The 15,511-nt window shown below is 35.0% G+C and overlaps 1 protein-coding gene across 1 annotated transcript in view; it reads left to right on the forward strand.

The window, feature by feature from the left end:
- Snx6 (sorting nexin 6) overlaps positions 1 to 15,511 on the forward strand; it is a 210,360-nt gene that overhangs the window by 24,131 nt on the left and 170,718 nt on the right. Inside the window, exon 2 of the mRNA XM_090406978.1 lies at positions 2,884 to 2,985. Coding sequence (XP_090263104.1) covers positions 2,884 to 2,985 — 102 coding nt within the window. The remainder of the gene's footprint in view (positions 1 to 2,883; positions 2,986 to 15,511) is intronic.

Consider the following 15,511-nt stretch of genomic DNA (forward strand, 5'->3'; position numbering starts at 1 on the left):
ACTTATTACAATAAAGTGACTGCTTCCTTGGACAGAGGAAAAGGATACACAGTAATATACTTGGATTTTGCAAAGGCTTTTGATAGAGTACCTCATGATAGGTTGACTGTCAAATTAGAGCAGATGGGGTTGGATATTAGATTGGTGCATTGGATTAGAGACTGGCTATCTGATAGGTATCAAGTTGTGTATGGGGGAGCGATATCCAGGAAAAGGAAAGTCACTAGTGGAGTGCCTCAGGGGTCTGTTTTAGGTCCATTACTGTTTAACTTGTATATTAATGATATAGGTGAAGATTTGGATGGAGATATTCAGTTGTTTGCAGATGATGCAAAGTCGGGATGAACCATGAAGTGTAGTGAAGATGTTGTGGCCTTACAAGAAGACTTGAATAAATTGAGTGATTGGGCACAGAAATGGGGATGTGAATTCAATGTTGCAAAATGCAAGGTTTTAAAATTTGGAAAACAAAGATGGGATGCAGAATTTATGCTTGGTGAGAATATATTGTTGGAGGTAGAGGAAACGAGATCTGGGGGTGATTAGTGGATAAGGATCTAAAATTTAGGGGACACATCGTCAAAATTGTGAAGACCACACAAAGGCTTCTGGGAATGATGCGTAGGACACTGACGTGTAGAAGTAGGGAGATTCTTGTTCTGTTGTATAAGGCTTTGATTAGGCCACACATGGACTATTGTGCCCAGATTTGGTCACCGGGTTTCAGAAGGATGAAGAGATGTTGGAAAGGATCCAAAGGAGACTAAGGTAGTTTCTGACCTCTGGAATGTCGAGTATAAGGAAAGATTGAGAAGATGTAATTTGCTGAGTCTGGTGGACAGGAGTAAGAGGGGAGATATGATAGAGACCTAAAAGTTGGTAAGGGGTTGTTATAAGATCAATGGTGGAGAAGTTCTACAGAGAATAGTGGGAGATCAGGGGGAGAACCAGAGGTCATCCCTGGAAATTGTATAAAGAGGGTGTGAGTAGAGGAGTGAGAGGCAGTTTTTTTTTTGTGCAGAGTTGTGAATGATTGGAATGCCTTGCCTGAGAATGTGGTGTCTGCAAAGAGTTTGAATGTGTTTAAAACACAGTATGATGAGCTGTGTGTGTGTGATAAAAGGACCTCCCAGATGAGTCTTTGATTCCATGAGGTCTTGGGGTGGTAATAATAATAATCCTACCTTTTTTTTTTTATCTGGCATTTCCTCGTCTATCTTGCACTTATTATGGTAGCTTATATATGCATCCCACTGTCTAATTTTAGTTTTCTTGCCTAGCCTCATACTCCTCAATATAATAATACCCAGTTTTACACTGCTACCCATGTTCAAATGCGGACCATCCCAGCAAATGGCTTTTCCCCCCTTCAGATTTATCCCATATATCCACATACTTCAGATCTCTTCTTATCACACCATTCATAATTGTTTCTTCTCCTTGAATGTCTCCAGTAGCACTCATATCCTGTGCTACCTCATTCAGACTTCCTTGCAAATCATTTGTTCTTCCTACTAGCATAGTTAATTTGTGCCTCCTCTCCATATCTTCTTGCACTTCAGTATGTTCTCCATTTTTGCTTCTTTTTTTACTACAGTCCCTATACAACACTACCTGCTTTTCACTGCAGTCATTAATCTTTTGATTCCTCTAGCACCACTGCCGCCTTCTTTCTTACACTTTCAACAACCACTCTTCTCTAAATGCCCTGTCACTTTGCACTTCTCTTAATTAATTTGTCAGTCTTGCCCAGTTCTTTTCTAATACCTTCTTGTGTTTCTTTTATACCAACTTGCTTACCATCCTTTTTGTTTTGTTTTTCTATGGTTCTGTTGTCTTTTGCTTCTTATTCACTTTTCCCCCACTTTTGTTGTTCATGCTACAAAAGACTACTTGCAAAAAATCACTAGTCTATTTTTTCATAACTTTCTTACTCACTCCTTTCTCAAAATCTTTCTTTGCTGTCATACAGGCACTTGTTCTTTTCATTGGGTTCTTGCTTCTCTAACCTAGTCACCAATACACTACCACCCATCAACATTGCATTCAAGTTGACTTCACAAATGCTCTTTTGATCTGCTTCAAAAATCCACAACTTTTCAATGTAATTTAATGAACTCATGTAGTATATTTTGTAGAACAGTGACTGAAATGAAAATGCAAATTGCTTAGAGACAAAGTGGTTGCCATCTTGCTTTCGATATTTATCAGTTCATGTTGCTCTTTGTTAGTTTTGTTCCAAACTGTTTAAACATGCACACTGCAACCACTCAGTCACTTAAAAAAAAAAAATCAGAGGTAATTAATAAAAATCTTATTGGAAATTGTAGCCTTTTCAATCATGACAATCCCATTCATTTGTTTATATTAATTAGTGAACATTTAATCAAGATTCATTTTTGAAGATCAAATGCTAACTTTCACCATAGGGAACCTTTAAGAACAAGAGGAAGAGTTTTATTATGATGGATAGTTCATTATTGTTGTTTCCGATTAGAATAGCATTGTACCTCTGAGGTCAAGCTCTTTGCTAGGTTGTTATAGTGAGTTTATTAGGAGTGGTGTTTTTGCTATGGTAAAAATAAACTCGGCCAGATGCTGTACGTTTTAAAGTATGTTTGAATGAAAATATATCAATACCACATTTTATAAACTAATGAAAAGGTTCAACAGGGAAATTGATTGCATTGTATGAGAAAAATCACTTTCATAAAAAAAAATTTCATACATGAGTTTTTTTTTTTTTTTCTCTCCATCCATTTTTTGAAATTTTCCATGACTGTTTATAGTGCTTTAATATTATTATTGTATATATGTATAGTATTTCATCTTTAAGCTTGAGTAATAATAGAACTAAAATTAAGTTATTGAAATATTTTACAGATGCGTTCAGATACAATTGACCTCACTGATCAGTCATTAGTAGTAGATATTTCTGATGCCTTGAGTGAACGAGACAAAGTGAAATTCACAGTCCATACAAAGGTAATCCTTAACATACTATGGAACATTTTTATATACACACTCAGTGTTTCAGTTGCATCAATTAGTAGCTTTGGCTATAACAATTCCATCCTAGCTTTGGCTATAATGGAATTGTTAGATATGTGACTGGTTAATTATTATTTTCATAACTTCTTGATATTAACTGTGTTTAAATTCTTTAAACATAATGAAGCAGTGGTTCTGAAAAAAAAAAATCAATTTTTAGCGATTAAAAAAAATTGATATTCAAAACGTTGGGTCTAGTGAAGATAATTACCTAGAACTGGGATGAGGATGCATAGTTTTTCATGCATGGTCTGTGAAGTCTACAAACAAATGCTTCAGTTTTCTAATGTCTTAATTTATGCAGTATTTTTAATCTTCTTATATAGTAAGTGATTATAATGGGAGACTGGAATGGAGTTGTGGGAGAAGAGGATGAGAGTGTAGTAGGAATATATGGACTAGGTAATAGAAATGAGAGAGGGGAAAGGTTAATGGAATTCTGTAAAGAAAATAAGCTAATAATTATGAATACTGGTTTTAAAAAATCTAAGAGAAGACTATATACATGGAAAAAACCAGGAAATATGGAAAGGTGTCAAATTGATTTACATTATAATAAAGCAAAGATACAAGAATAGTGTAAAAAAATGCTTGCATATATCCTGGAGCTATATTTACTCTGACCACAACCTACTATTCATGGAAATAAATGTGAAACTGAAGAAAATAAAAGAATCTATGAAAAGGAAAAAATGAAACTTAGAGAAATTAAAAAATACCAAGGAATTTGGAAATAGATTGGAGAAAGAATTAAAGGAAACAAGTTTTGTCAAAACTGAAGATCCAGAAAATAAATTGGATATGTGAGCTAAAAAAAAAAAAACCTTGGATAACTAATGAGATGATTTCTCTAATGGAAGAAAAAAGAAAATGGAAAAATAAAGACACTTTAGAAGGGAAAATACAATATAGAACCCTGAATGACAAATTGAGAAGGGAGAGCAGAAAGAAGTAGAGAAGATTGGCTTAAAAAATAATGTGAAGAAGGGGAAAATTATGAGAGAGTGGGAAGGTATGATCTTTTGTATGAAAAAGCAAGAAGCAAAATCACAAGAGAAATGGAATTCAATTTAGAGGCATAAAAAAAATAAGAATGGAGAAATTACTGAAGAGGATAAAATCCTCATGAGATGGAAGGAATACGTTGAAGATCTGTATGACAAGGAAAATAGACCAAATGAGTTGCTATTAGAAGATATGAAGAAGATCTAGGCCCAGAGATTTTGAAGGCAGAAGTAGAGATGGCCATTAAAGAACTAAAATGTGGAAAGGCAGCAGAAATAGATGAAATACCAGCAGAATTCCTGAAACAACTTCAGAAGAAAGGAACTGAAGATTTAACCAAAATAATAATAAATTTTATTTATAACAAAGGAGAATTACCAAAAGATATTTGACCTTAATATTTATACCTATACCAAAAAAAAGTAATGCAGTGAACTGCAAGGAATTTAGAACAATAAGCCTCATTTCCCATACATCAAAATTATTTATGAGAATCTTAACACGAAGAATTGCATCTAAGGTGAAGAATTTCTTGGAGAAGATCAGGTTGGTTTCAGGAAGGGTAGGGGAACAAGAGATGCGATTGGACTGTTTAAGAATAGTAAGTGAAAGAAATCTGGAAGCGAATAAAGAAGTTAATCTGTTATATAGATTTTGAAAAAAGCTTTTGACTTTGTAAAATGGGATAAGATGGTAGAAGTAATTGAATAGATTGGAAAGACAGAAGGCTAATTATTTCATTATGTATGGGACAAACTGCTATGGTGAGAGACATGTTACAACAGAACCAGGTATCATTGGACGAGGAGTACGACAAGGCTGTTCTGTCACCAATTTTGTTTAATATGTATTCTGAAGCAATGTTAAAAGAAGCACTGGAAAATTCGGAAGAAGGAATAATAAATAAAGATTGGAGGTAGACAGTACACAGATGACAAGGCATTATCAAATACTGAAACAGGACTACAACATCTGTTGAACAGATTACTGGAATCCTGTATCAATTATGTAATGAAAATTAACATAAGAAAAACAAAGGTAATGAAAATAGCAAGAAAAGAGGCAAATATGGATATCAGAATAAATGGGGAAAAATTGAATCAAGTAAAGACATTTAAATATCTAGGAACTGTGATTGGCAGTGATGGAAGATGTAAAAGTGACATAAAAGCAAGGATAGCGATGGGAAAAGATGCCATTTAATAGAAAGTGGAATTTATTCAGAAGTAAAATGGATAGAAACCTAAAGGAAAGACTAATAAAACGTTGTGTGGAGTGTTGCCCTCTATGCAGCTGAAACTTGGACATTGAAGAAAGAACAAATTAAGATTTTGGAAAGCTTTGAAATGTGGATTTGGAGAAGGATGGAAAAAATCAAACAGACAGATAAAATAACTAATGAAGAGGTCTTAAAAAGAGAGAAGAAGAAAGAAGTCTGTTAAGGAGGATAAAAAGAAGAAAGGGAAACTGGATCAGACATATTCTGAGAGGGAAGGGAATAATCAGATGCCATCGAAGGAAAAAGACCTAGAGGAAGAGTAAGGAAAACAATGCTAGAACGAAAACGCAAACGGTAGTGTTGCTATTTTATATACACAATTTTTCCAGGGTAGGGAGAACATGTAATGCTTTATTGTTAGTGAAAATTGTTTCTATATATATTTTTTAGGACTGTGGTCTTTTGTCCATATGTTTCAGTTAGTTTTGTGCTGTGTGTTAAGTCGTTTTGTACTCCCTGAGAAGAAAGGGAAACTGGATCAGACATATTCTGAGAGGGAAGGGAATCATCAGATGCCATTGAAGGAAAAAAGATGGAAAAAGACCTAGAGGAAGAGTAAGGAAAACAATGCTAGATGACGTGCTGAATGGAGACAGGTACATAACCTTGAAAGAGAAGGCTCAGACCAGAAGAGAGTGGAAGGAAAGTTTTGCTACTAACAGAAGAACCTGCTCAATTTCAGAATACTCAAGAAGAAGATAGCAAGTGACTAGGTTATATAACAACATGCTCTTCTATTTCTGTGTAATTTGCTATTCTGAAGAAAGCAAATAGTCTTGATACACTTCCATATACATAGCCCATATGGAAGAGTATCAAGAGTGTCCATGCATATAATCTAACTTATGTCTGTCACATTTAAGGAAACATTTTTATTGTTGACTTTATATTCAACAATATAAATGCTGCACTAGACCATTAATTCATTCCTATGTATTCAGAATGAAATGAATGGCATGTGAGGCAATAGAACCCTGAATTTTTAATAGCAATTATCTTATCTTTCTTTAATGTATTAGATTTGTCCTGATAAACGGTAGTGTTGCTATTTGATATACACAATTTTTCCAGGGTAGGGAGAACATGTAATGCTTTATTGTTAGTGAAAATTGTTTCTATATATATTTTTTAGGACTGTGGTCTTTTGTCCATATGTTTCAGTTAGTTTTGTGCTGTGTGTGTGTGTGTGTGTGTGTGTGTGTGTGTGTGTGTGTGTGTTAAGTTGTTTTGTACTCCCTGACAGTATCTCTGAGATGAAATGTTGGAAGAATTAAATACTATTTTTAATCCTTTTTTCTAATGCTGTTTCACTCCATTAAACTTATGAGTTTTCTCAGCAGTTAAGCCTTAACACGTGGTTCTTAAAAAAAAAGAATACACTGGCAAGCAGGGATAGGAGGTTATTGTTCCCCTATATAAGGATCTAATAAGTGCACATTTGGACTACTGTGCACAGATCTGGACACCCAGATTCCTTGCGAATGAAGTGGACAGGATCCTGAGACAAGTGACAAAGATTGTGGTAGGTCTGTGGAATGCTTCCTGGTGGTTATGAGTGCTTTATCAGTGAATGAATTTAAAGAGAGGTTTGATAGGTACTAGGTGAATATTGGATCTTCTGTGATGAGTCTTTCTGCTCCATGGCCTGTATAATAATATTTGTGTTGTCACTGACATGTGGAGAAGAACTTGTACCTCAAATACAGTGCACAGAAAGAACGGAAGAGACTTGTCACACAAAATGAAATTTCTGTATTATACATCGCATCACTGTATTTTATGTATCCATCACATAGCATTCATAAGACTAGCAACACTATTAGCAGATGAAAATATAAGTGCTACTTCAGCCATGTGATGTACAGGAAACTAATATACAAGACCAAATTATGCTTGGAAGGGTGTATATGGAAATGACAAATAGTTCATTCTTTGGGTTTGTACTTTGATACATCACAAAAGGTGCACCTACTTTTGTGGAAGGGCAGCTATCTTCCTTTCCCCTTAAGGACTCAAGTAAGTTAACAACAGTCTTTAAATATCATTACTCGTATTTCATTTGATTCTTACAATAGTTTTTTTTTTTACCCTCCATCTCATGACTCCCTTGAACATTTCAGTTTACTAGCCAGTTCTAGGACATCCTTGTAATATTATAAATAGGGATAAATTAGAAGTTGATATCTGGATGTCATGTCACACAATGAAATTTCTGTATTATACAAAGATCATGAGTATCTAGTTTCCTCTAGAAATTGCTATTATGTACTTTTTCATCTTGTAGACAGAGGCCTATAGTCATTTCCTTCTAAGACTACCAGCAGAGTTGGCTTTCAAACTGCCATGATTCTCTTGAAAGTGAAACTACCTCCTTCAAATCTAAACTTCTGGAATTGAATGCTTTTAAATCTAAAGCTCATTATTACCAGAGCTGACAAAGGCAAGGTTGTAAGTCCTACCAGATGGGAAAGAATACTTCAGGAAGATATACTCAATGCTTGTTGATTTTTCTACATATCTTTCCCTCTAGTCTGATCTTACTACTAGCCAGGTTAATAAATTGATAATATCTCCATTTGTAATGAGAATTAAGAGGGAAAACTAAAGATCTTTTTAGACTCTTTGACAGTACTATTAATTTACTTAATTTTCCTCCTGACATAATTAAACTTTTTGACTTTATATCCATACCAATTCATATGGTCTTTAAGATAAATTATATCAGCAAATTGTGAAGGTAATATTACTAGAATAGAATATTATGGGAAGTCCTTTTTTTCCTATACTTGCCAAATACTTTAAGAAGACTCTTCAAAATGCTCCATAATAACATTTTTGTATTATTGAATGGTTCTTTTGATTTTAAAAGTTTGTCTCAAAAATATGAGATTCATCCTGGAATTCAGTTCTTCACTTTAGATGAGAAACAACCAGATAGCTTTACTAGATTAATTTCTTTTTTATCAGCCTTGAGTGTTTTTGCTTATTTTTTTTTCTGGAAAAAACAACTGATAGTTATATCCATGTTATTTCATGCTATCATCCAAGTAAAAAAAAAAAAAAAAAAAAAAAAAATAAGTGTTCCACCTTTGCCACGAGTTGCCCTGGTCCTGCACTACCTGTGGGATCAGTTAGACTTGCATCAATTGCAGGCACAAACTTGACTTTTAGTCTGTTTGCTTACTTGGGAAATGGAGTAAAACCAGGTTTAAAATTTCTTGGTATCTTTAACATTTGTGTGTGTGTGTGTATGTTATGTATGTATGTATGTCATGACCGACCTTATCACACTGTATTCATGCTTTGCTTTACAAATGATCTTTTTCATGCCAGGAATTGAATTATATGAAATGGGCATTTCTAAAAAATCTTTGCAATTATTATTATTATTAAAAGGCAGTTGGGATTTGTTGAGCGAGGCCACATATAGCACACAAGTTGGCATGCTTGTTTTTGCTTGCAAACACAACATTCAGTGGCAGTCCGTTCCAATCATGCACCACTATGAGAAAAATCTGGATCTCGTCATCCCCCCCCCTTTTTTTGGTAGCATTTATTTTCAGCTTCAAGGATGTTCCTTGCACCACCCTCTACAAAAAAATTCTATCAAATGAAATCCTGTATGACCATTTCAGAAGTTTAAGTTTCATTCATATCCTTCTTATTTTTTTTTTCCTAGTGTTTGCAGTCTACATATTCTCAATCTGCCTTCATAATCAGTATTCCACAATCCTGAGTATTTTTAATACTCTGCTTTGCACTCTCTCCATTGCATCAGAATTCCAATGGAAACCAGACCCATGCACAATCCAAGTGAGGTCTTATCAAGGCTTTGTAAAGAGGCAAAACGACATCCTGATCTTTTACATATCAGAGTTCGTTTTAACATTGTAATTATCTTGTTGTATGTGCAATCTTTGTTATATGGCTTCTGAATTTCAACTTCATGTTGGAGGTTTAATGGAATATTGCTATAAATATTCCATTAAACCTCCACTATGATTTCCTGACAGCACTTCAGCCTCAACACATGAATTTCAACTTCTTTTTCTAACATTTCAAGATCCCTAGCCTGATCAGTTTCTTTCAGCATAATCCGACCAATATAATATGACATTGGATATCTAATCATGCCAAAGTGCATGACTTGACATTTACTGACATCCGTTTTCCTATACCCGCAATCCCAGCCTATTCAAATCATTTTGCAAGTACTGCACATCATGATTACCCTACCTATCATTGCATCAGTAATGAATAGATGTATGTCACATGTCAAATCTTTCTAATGTCATTAATATACAGGTTGAATAACAACAGACCAAGGAGTGATTCTTGAGGCACACCACTAGTTACATTGAATCTTGCAGATTCACACCCCCATGCTGTATTCTGTCAAAAGCTTTATCAAAATCCAAAAGTATCATGGTGTATCCTTTCTCCTTATCTAATTCAGTGGTAACATTATGTAATGTGAGCAAGTTGCTAAAACATGACCTTCCCTTAGTAAAACCATGCTGTTCATTGCAAAGTAGACTGTTAGTCATATTTCTGAATGAGTCCTAACCAACTTTCCTAAAATCTTCACTACCACTCCCAAAATACTGATTGGTCAATAGTTAGATATGCACCACTCTTGTGGATTACCATACATTGTTTCTTCTGCTTTTGCAGAATCTTCCTTGTACTGAGGCTCAAATTATATAGCCTGGTCAAAGGAATAGCCAGTTCAGCTGAACACTCTTCTATCACCCATGTGGATATCCCATCAGTCCTTATTGCTGAATTCTTATTCGATTTATACAAATAGCTTTAACACTTCCTTCTCGTACAGTGAAAAGATAGTGAGTTCAAGGTTCCATGCATTAACTTCTTAGCTTTTAGCAAAACGGGCACTCGGTTGAATTCTGTATGTGTTCCTTTACACCATCTACATTCAGTAGTTAAAAAAAAAAAATAAAAAAAATAATCAGCTAACGCCTTTTTATTCCCGTATACGGGAGTAGGCGAGGCCATTTAGCCCTATCTAACTTTTTGGAGACTGAGTGGGCAGTTCAATCTCCACTGGTACCCAATCAGAGACAGATGGCCCAAGGCTATCACTAATTAAGCGGTACGCAGTGAAGAGAGACGACTCAATCTCGTGGTCCCTAACCCTAACACAATATATTTAATGTCTGAAATAATGTGGGTTCTACGGTCAATTTTCTTGAGTTTACAGGACGAAAAACCCGAGTTTCCGGGAGGAAAAACCTGCTTGCCCGTGCCAGAGATCAACTAACTCGGGAACCGGTCGAAAAAAGGCTTAGAAAAATTTCCTCTAGTCGCCGACTAGACTCGAAACCAAGTCTTCCTTCGTGCGGTCAAGCGCGGTGGTGTGCAAATGCCACATCCACTGAGCTACACAGGCTCCTTCAGTAGTTATGCTTTCATATTCATTCTTTCTTTTACTTGCAGCATAACAGATTCTTTTGAGGTTGTCTTTGGCTTTCAGAGCTAGTTTCTTTTCTTACTCAGGCTTAGCTTTTCATACAACAGTTAACTCTTCTGGCTTGCTGCTTATGATTTTCATAAAGGACATCGTCCCTATGCAAACAGTATTCCTTTCACATCATCCTTTTCTTAAGAATCTCTTGCGATTCTGATCAGTATACATCTCCGCAAGGAGATGTGCTGTGCATTATGGGAGATACTGAGACGTGGAGTTGAGAGCTTGACCCACCTTTGCTGTGAGTTGCCCAGTTGTTACTCCCTTACCTCAGTCCTGAAGATATTATCAGGCACAAACTTTGTTTGCTCACACTTGGATAAAGGATTAAACTAAATTTATTATAGTCTAACCAAGTGCAAAATAAACTTTCAAACTTAGCTCTTTGCTTTATTGTAGATGTTGTTGAACTCTTAAACACATCTAGTGCAAGTCTCCAGGATTCTTTAACTAAATTGAATAACAGTTGTAACATTTTTGGCATAAAAATCAGCAATAAAAAGGCCAAAATGATGAAAACATAAACTTAAAATGTTTTCTGAATGTGATATCTATAGATCAAGTAAAATATTTCGGCTATTTAGGCATAGTTTTTAGTGCAGATGGCAAGCTAAATCTGGTAATAGACAACAGAATAACCAAAACTGGTATAATGTGTTGCCATCTGAATACATTTTATATGGAATAAAAGAGAGATTAGTGAAAACATCAAACTAGCAGTATACAAAACGGTGTTCAAACCAGTTTTAAGTTATAGACCTGAGAGTTGAATTAGAAATATAAAAGCACTTGATCTAAGACTAGAGACCAGATATAAGGGTTCTGAGAAAAATTAGAGGAGTGAATAGATGATATAAATGGCAAAATCATATTAAAAATTAAGATATTAGAAAGGAACATGGCATTGTTAGCGTAAGCAGAGCTAATCTAGGATGGTTGTTGTTGTGGTTAGCCTTTCGGCTGTTTAGGGACAGCTATATATATATATATATATATATATATATAGTATATAGCTGTCCAATAAGGCAGCAAGACACCCAGAGGAAGACCAAAACCTAGATGGATCGATTCAGTCAGAAGTGCCTTAGAAGGACAAAATGTTAGATATGACAGTATTGGAGAGGTGATAAGAGACTTATTTGGAGAAAAATTATGGATGTCATAAGTAGTGTGAACACCCTTTGAGGATACATATCTGGAAATTGATGACAGTGAAAAGCTTTTTTCTGGACACATTGTCATATATATTTTCCTAAATCTGTATAACTTAGATTCCTTGTCATATTCCAATGATTTCTCAACTATTTGTTATAAACTGAAAAATCCGATCTTGACAGCCTCTATTTGGCCTGAACTCGGCTTGTTCTTCAAGTTTTTCTTCCACAAGCTTTCTCTCTCTCTTTTCAAATGTGCTTGCATAAATCTTACCTGAAACACTTACTAGCGATTTTGTAATTCTCGCATTCAACTTGATTCTCTTTATATAGATGAGAACTATTAGAGCTCCACTCCATTCATTCAACCTTCTGACCAGGCCTTCTGTATTATGCAGTGTAGCCACTGAAAAACTTTTATACCTTCTACTTTTCTGGTAGAACATCTATTCCAGCTGCCTTTCCATATTCCAAGTTTTCAATGACTTTTTCTACCTCAAATATTATATACTCTTCTTTGCATTCCTTTTTAAATGTTCTAGTACGTTGCTTGAAACAAGCATTGGCAGAACAATCTTTCCAAGTAATTGCTCCAGACATTCAGGATATCCTTATCTTCAGTTTATGTTCACCTTTATCATCTTTGATTCCTTTTACAATACTCTATTTCTAAGCATCTTACTCTTTTTCCAAGTCCCCAGAACATTTGCCACCTTTCTGATATTTATTTTTCTATATTCTTACCAAAGTCTTCTCATGACTTTTGTTTAGCTACTTTTACACATAGCTCTCTTAGATATTTCTCTGTATTCTTTTAGGGCAACTGCCAATTATTTGCTAGACACTTTTGGTATGCTTTCTTTTCCAGAACTGCTTTAACTTCTGTCCACAATGGGGTTTTTACTTTCCTATTCTTGCAGACAACTTTACCACATGCCTCTCTACCTGAATCACTGAATATCTTCAGTGTTTGCCATTAAGAATACAAAGTTTGGTTGTTTTTTAAAGTTTCTTCAATGTTTGTGTAGCTGAGTCCACAGTCTACCTGTAAAAGATGCTCAACTTTAATTTTTAAAACTTTCTTACATACTGTCCTTTTCAATGTAGTATCCATTTTTATCTTGCTCAGTACTAAGTAATGGTCACTTCCAATTTCAAATGCTCTGTACACTTTTATCCTGAATCAGCATAAAGATAACACTATCAACAATGGCATAGTCAATGAGGTGTTTATTTTTATCTTTTCTCCCTGAACTGCGCATGTCATTATGTTGCAACATTGGTGTTAATAATGATTAGTCTACATGCTGAGCAGAAATCCAGCAAATACTTGCCATTGTTTCTATATCAGGATCACATTTTCTTTGTCAGCTGCCTGTCTAATGACTTAAAGAATTCTTCCACTTTTTCTTTAAGAGAACCTCTTGTGGGACCACAGGCACAAATAATTTTTTTTTTATTGTCCACTTCCACATTTTGAAGCTTCTCCACATCACTCTACTCCACTGTCTTCCTATCAAGTTTATTTCCATATTTGTTTGATGTTGAATGCTATTGTTATTCTCATTTCTTGATTGATTATTGTTAAGTGAATATAACATCTTATACCTCTTTAGTCAGATTGCATCTGTTTATCTTCTTGCCAGTCAGCATGAAATCTGACATTATTGTAACATCATATGTACTTGTGTTTTAAGCTGAGAGTACAATTCAGTCAGTTTAGTTCTAAATTGTCAGCCTATCCTCGGTTATTCAGTATCCAATAGATGGATACTAACAATGCACCACATGAATGTGAGTATTCTGTTTATTCCATATTTAATTTTCTATCTTCACTAAAAATTGTGAACAAATAGCTGAAGTATCACTAATTCTATAGGTTCATTACTGTTAGTTTTTGATGTTCCTATTTTCATAATTTTGGTTTTTTTTTTTTTTTTTTTTTTGCTAATTTCTGTGTCAAAGTTGTTACAGCAGTTCTTCCATGTATTTATAGAATACTGGAGACATGTACTGAATTTATTTAGACATTGACTGTTTAAGTGGCACCAAAAATCTGAGACCACATTAAACAAGTTTATGTAATGTTGTCCAGCTTGTGGGTTTATGTGTAGCTGTGTTGAGTGCTTGATATTCTAGAAATTTTGTATAGACATTGGCTTGGGGGGGGGGAGAACCTAATGAAACACATTGCATTGCAGTGTCCTAGTTGTATTTTGTTGCACCACCCCAAATATGGGAGCAGTATTCCATGGTTAGGTGGTTTTGGAATTTGTATTAAGTTAGCAGCTGCAAAGTAGTGTCTTATGTGAAAAAGTACATGGTTTTTTGCAGCTGCTATAGAGGAAATGTATTTGTGCCAGGAAAGATCAGAGGTGTAGGTTAGTCCAAGGGAAATATGACTGTGTTTGGATATCTGGGTATTGTTGAAAGTAATGGAGGGAGGGATACATGATCTTTCTTTGAGAGATCTGACAGGACTGAGTTTTGGTGGCAGTGAAGTTTTACAAAGTTTTCCTTGCCCCCCTTGGGAATATAGCTATGAGATCTGAGCCAGTGGTTGTGGTGGACCTTGAGGATTCTAATACCTGAGCACTATAGTTTGTCAAATGAAAGAATCAAGGCTATAAATTGGAAGTCTGTGAGACCGGGTCATTTATATATACAAGAGGGAGTGGATACTCCTGCATGGGTGGTGAAATCTGTAGAGAAGAAACTGTCCACCATGATATATAATGAGTGACCAGTGAGAGAGTTTTTTGCAATTTCAAAAAATTTTGCAAAATTGTTTTGTAGTTTCAAAAACTTTGAAATTGCTGGAAAGCAATTTCCTGGATTTCCTTTGAAATCCAGCATATCAAACTTGCACACAGTTTGTGCATTCTTATCAAGGCTTTGTAAAGAGACAAAATGACTTCCTTATCCTTAATGTTAAGTTTGTTTCAACATTGCAAGCATCCTCTGAATTATATTTGTTTATGTGTGACCTTTTGAACTTTAAATTTCTATCCACCATAACTCCAGGATCAGTTTCTCGTAGTACAGCCCCCACTAATATAATATGCCATAGGAAATCTTATTGTGCCAAAGTGCATAGCGTTGCACTTATTAACAGTGAACTGATAACCATTTTCATTTATCCAAATTTGCAGCATGTTTAAATCATTCTGTAAGTGCTAGATATCAGTAGCAATTTCCCTGCCTGCCTATCTTTGTATTAGCAAACAATTGGGCTTCTCCTCTGACATTCTTCCTGATGTGATTAATGTATAGATTGTATCCATCAACTTATCCAAGTTAGGAGTTTATATTCCAATTTCATATTTTCCAGTTTATGCAACAGCCTTTCATATGGTGCCTTTGGAAAAATTCAACAGTGTCAGTTAACTCAGCCATAACATTGTTATAAAATAAAATATGAGCAGATTGCTAAAACATGAAATCCTTATAATAAACCTATGTTGTTCTTTGCAGAGTATAGCTTATTTGTCAACCCATTTTTGTATGTGACTTCTTATCAACTTCTCTAAAATC

The sequence above is a fragment of the Typopeltis vanoorti genome, chromosome 17, assembly GCF_054136105.1.
Source record: "Typopeltis vanoorti isolate ZY-2024b chromosome 17, IOZ_Tvanoo_1.0, whole genome shotgun sequence".
NCBI classification, from domain to species: domain Eukaryota; kingdom Metazoa; phylum Arthropoda; class Arachnida; order Uropygi; family Thelyphonidae; genus Typopeltis; species Typopeltis vanoorti.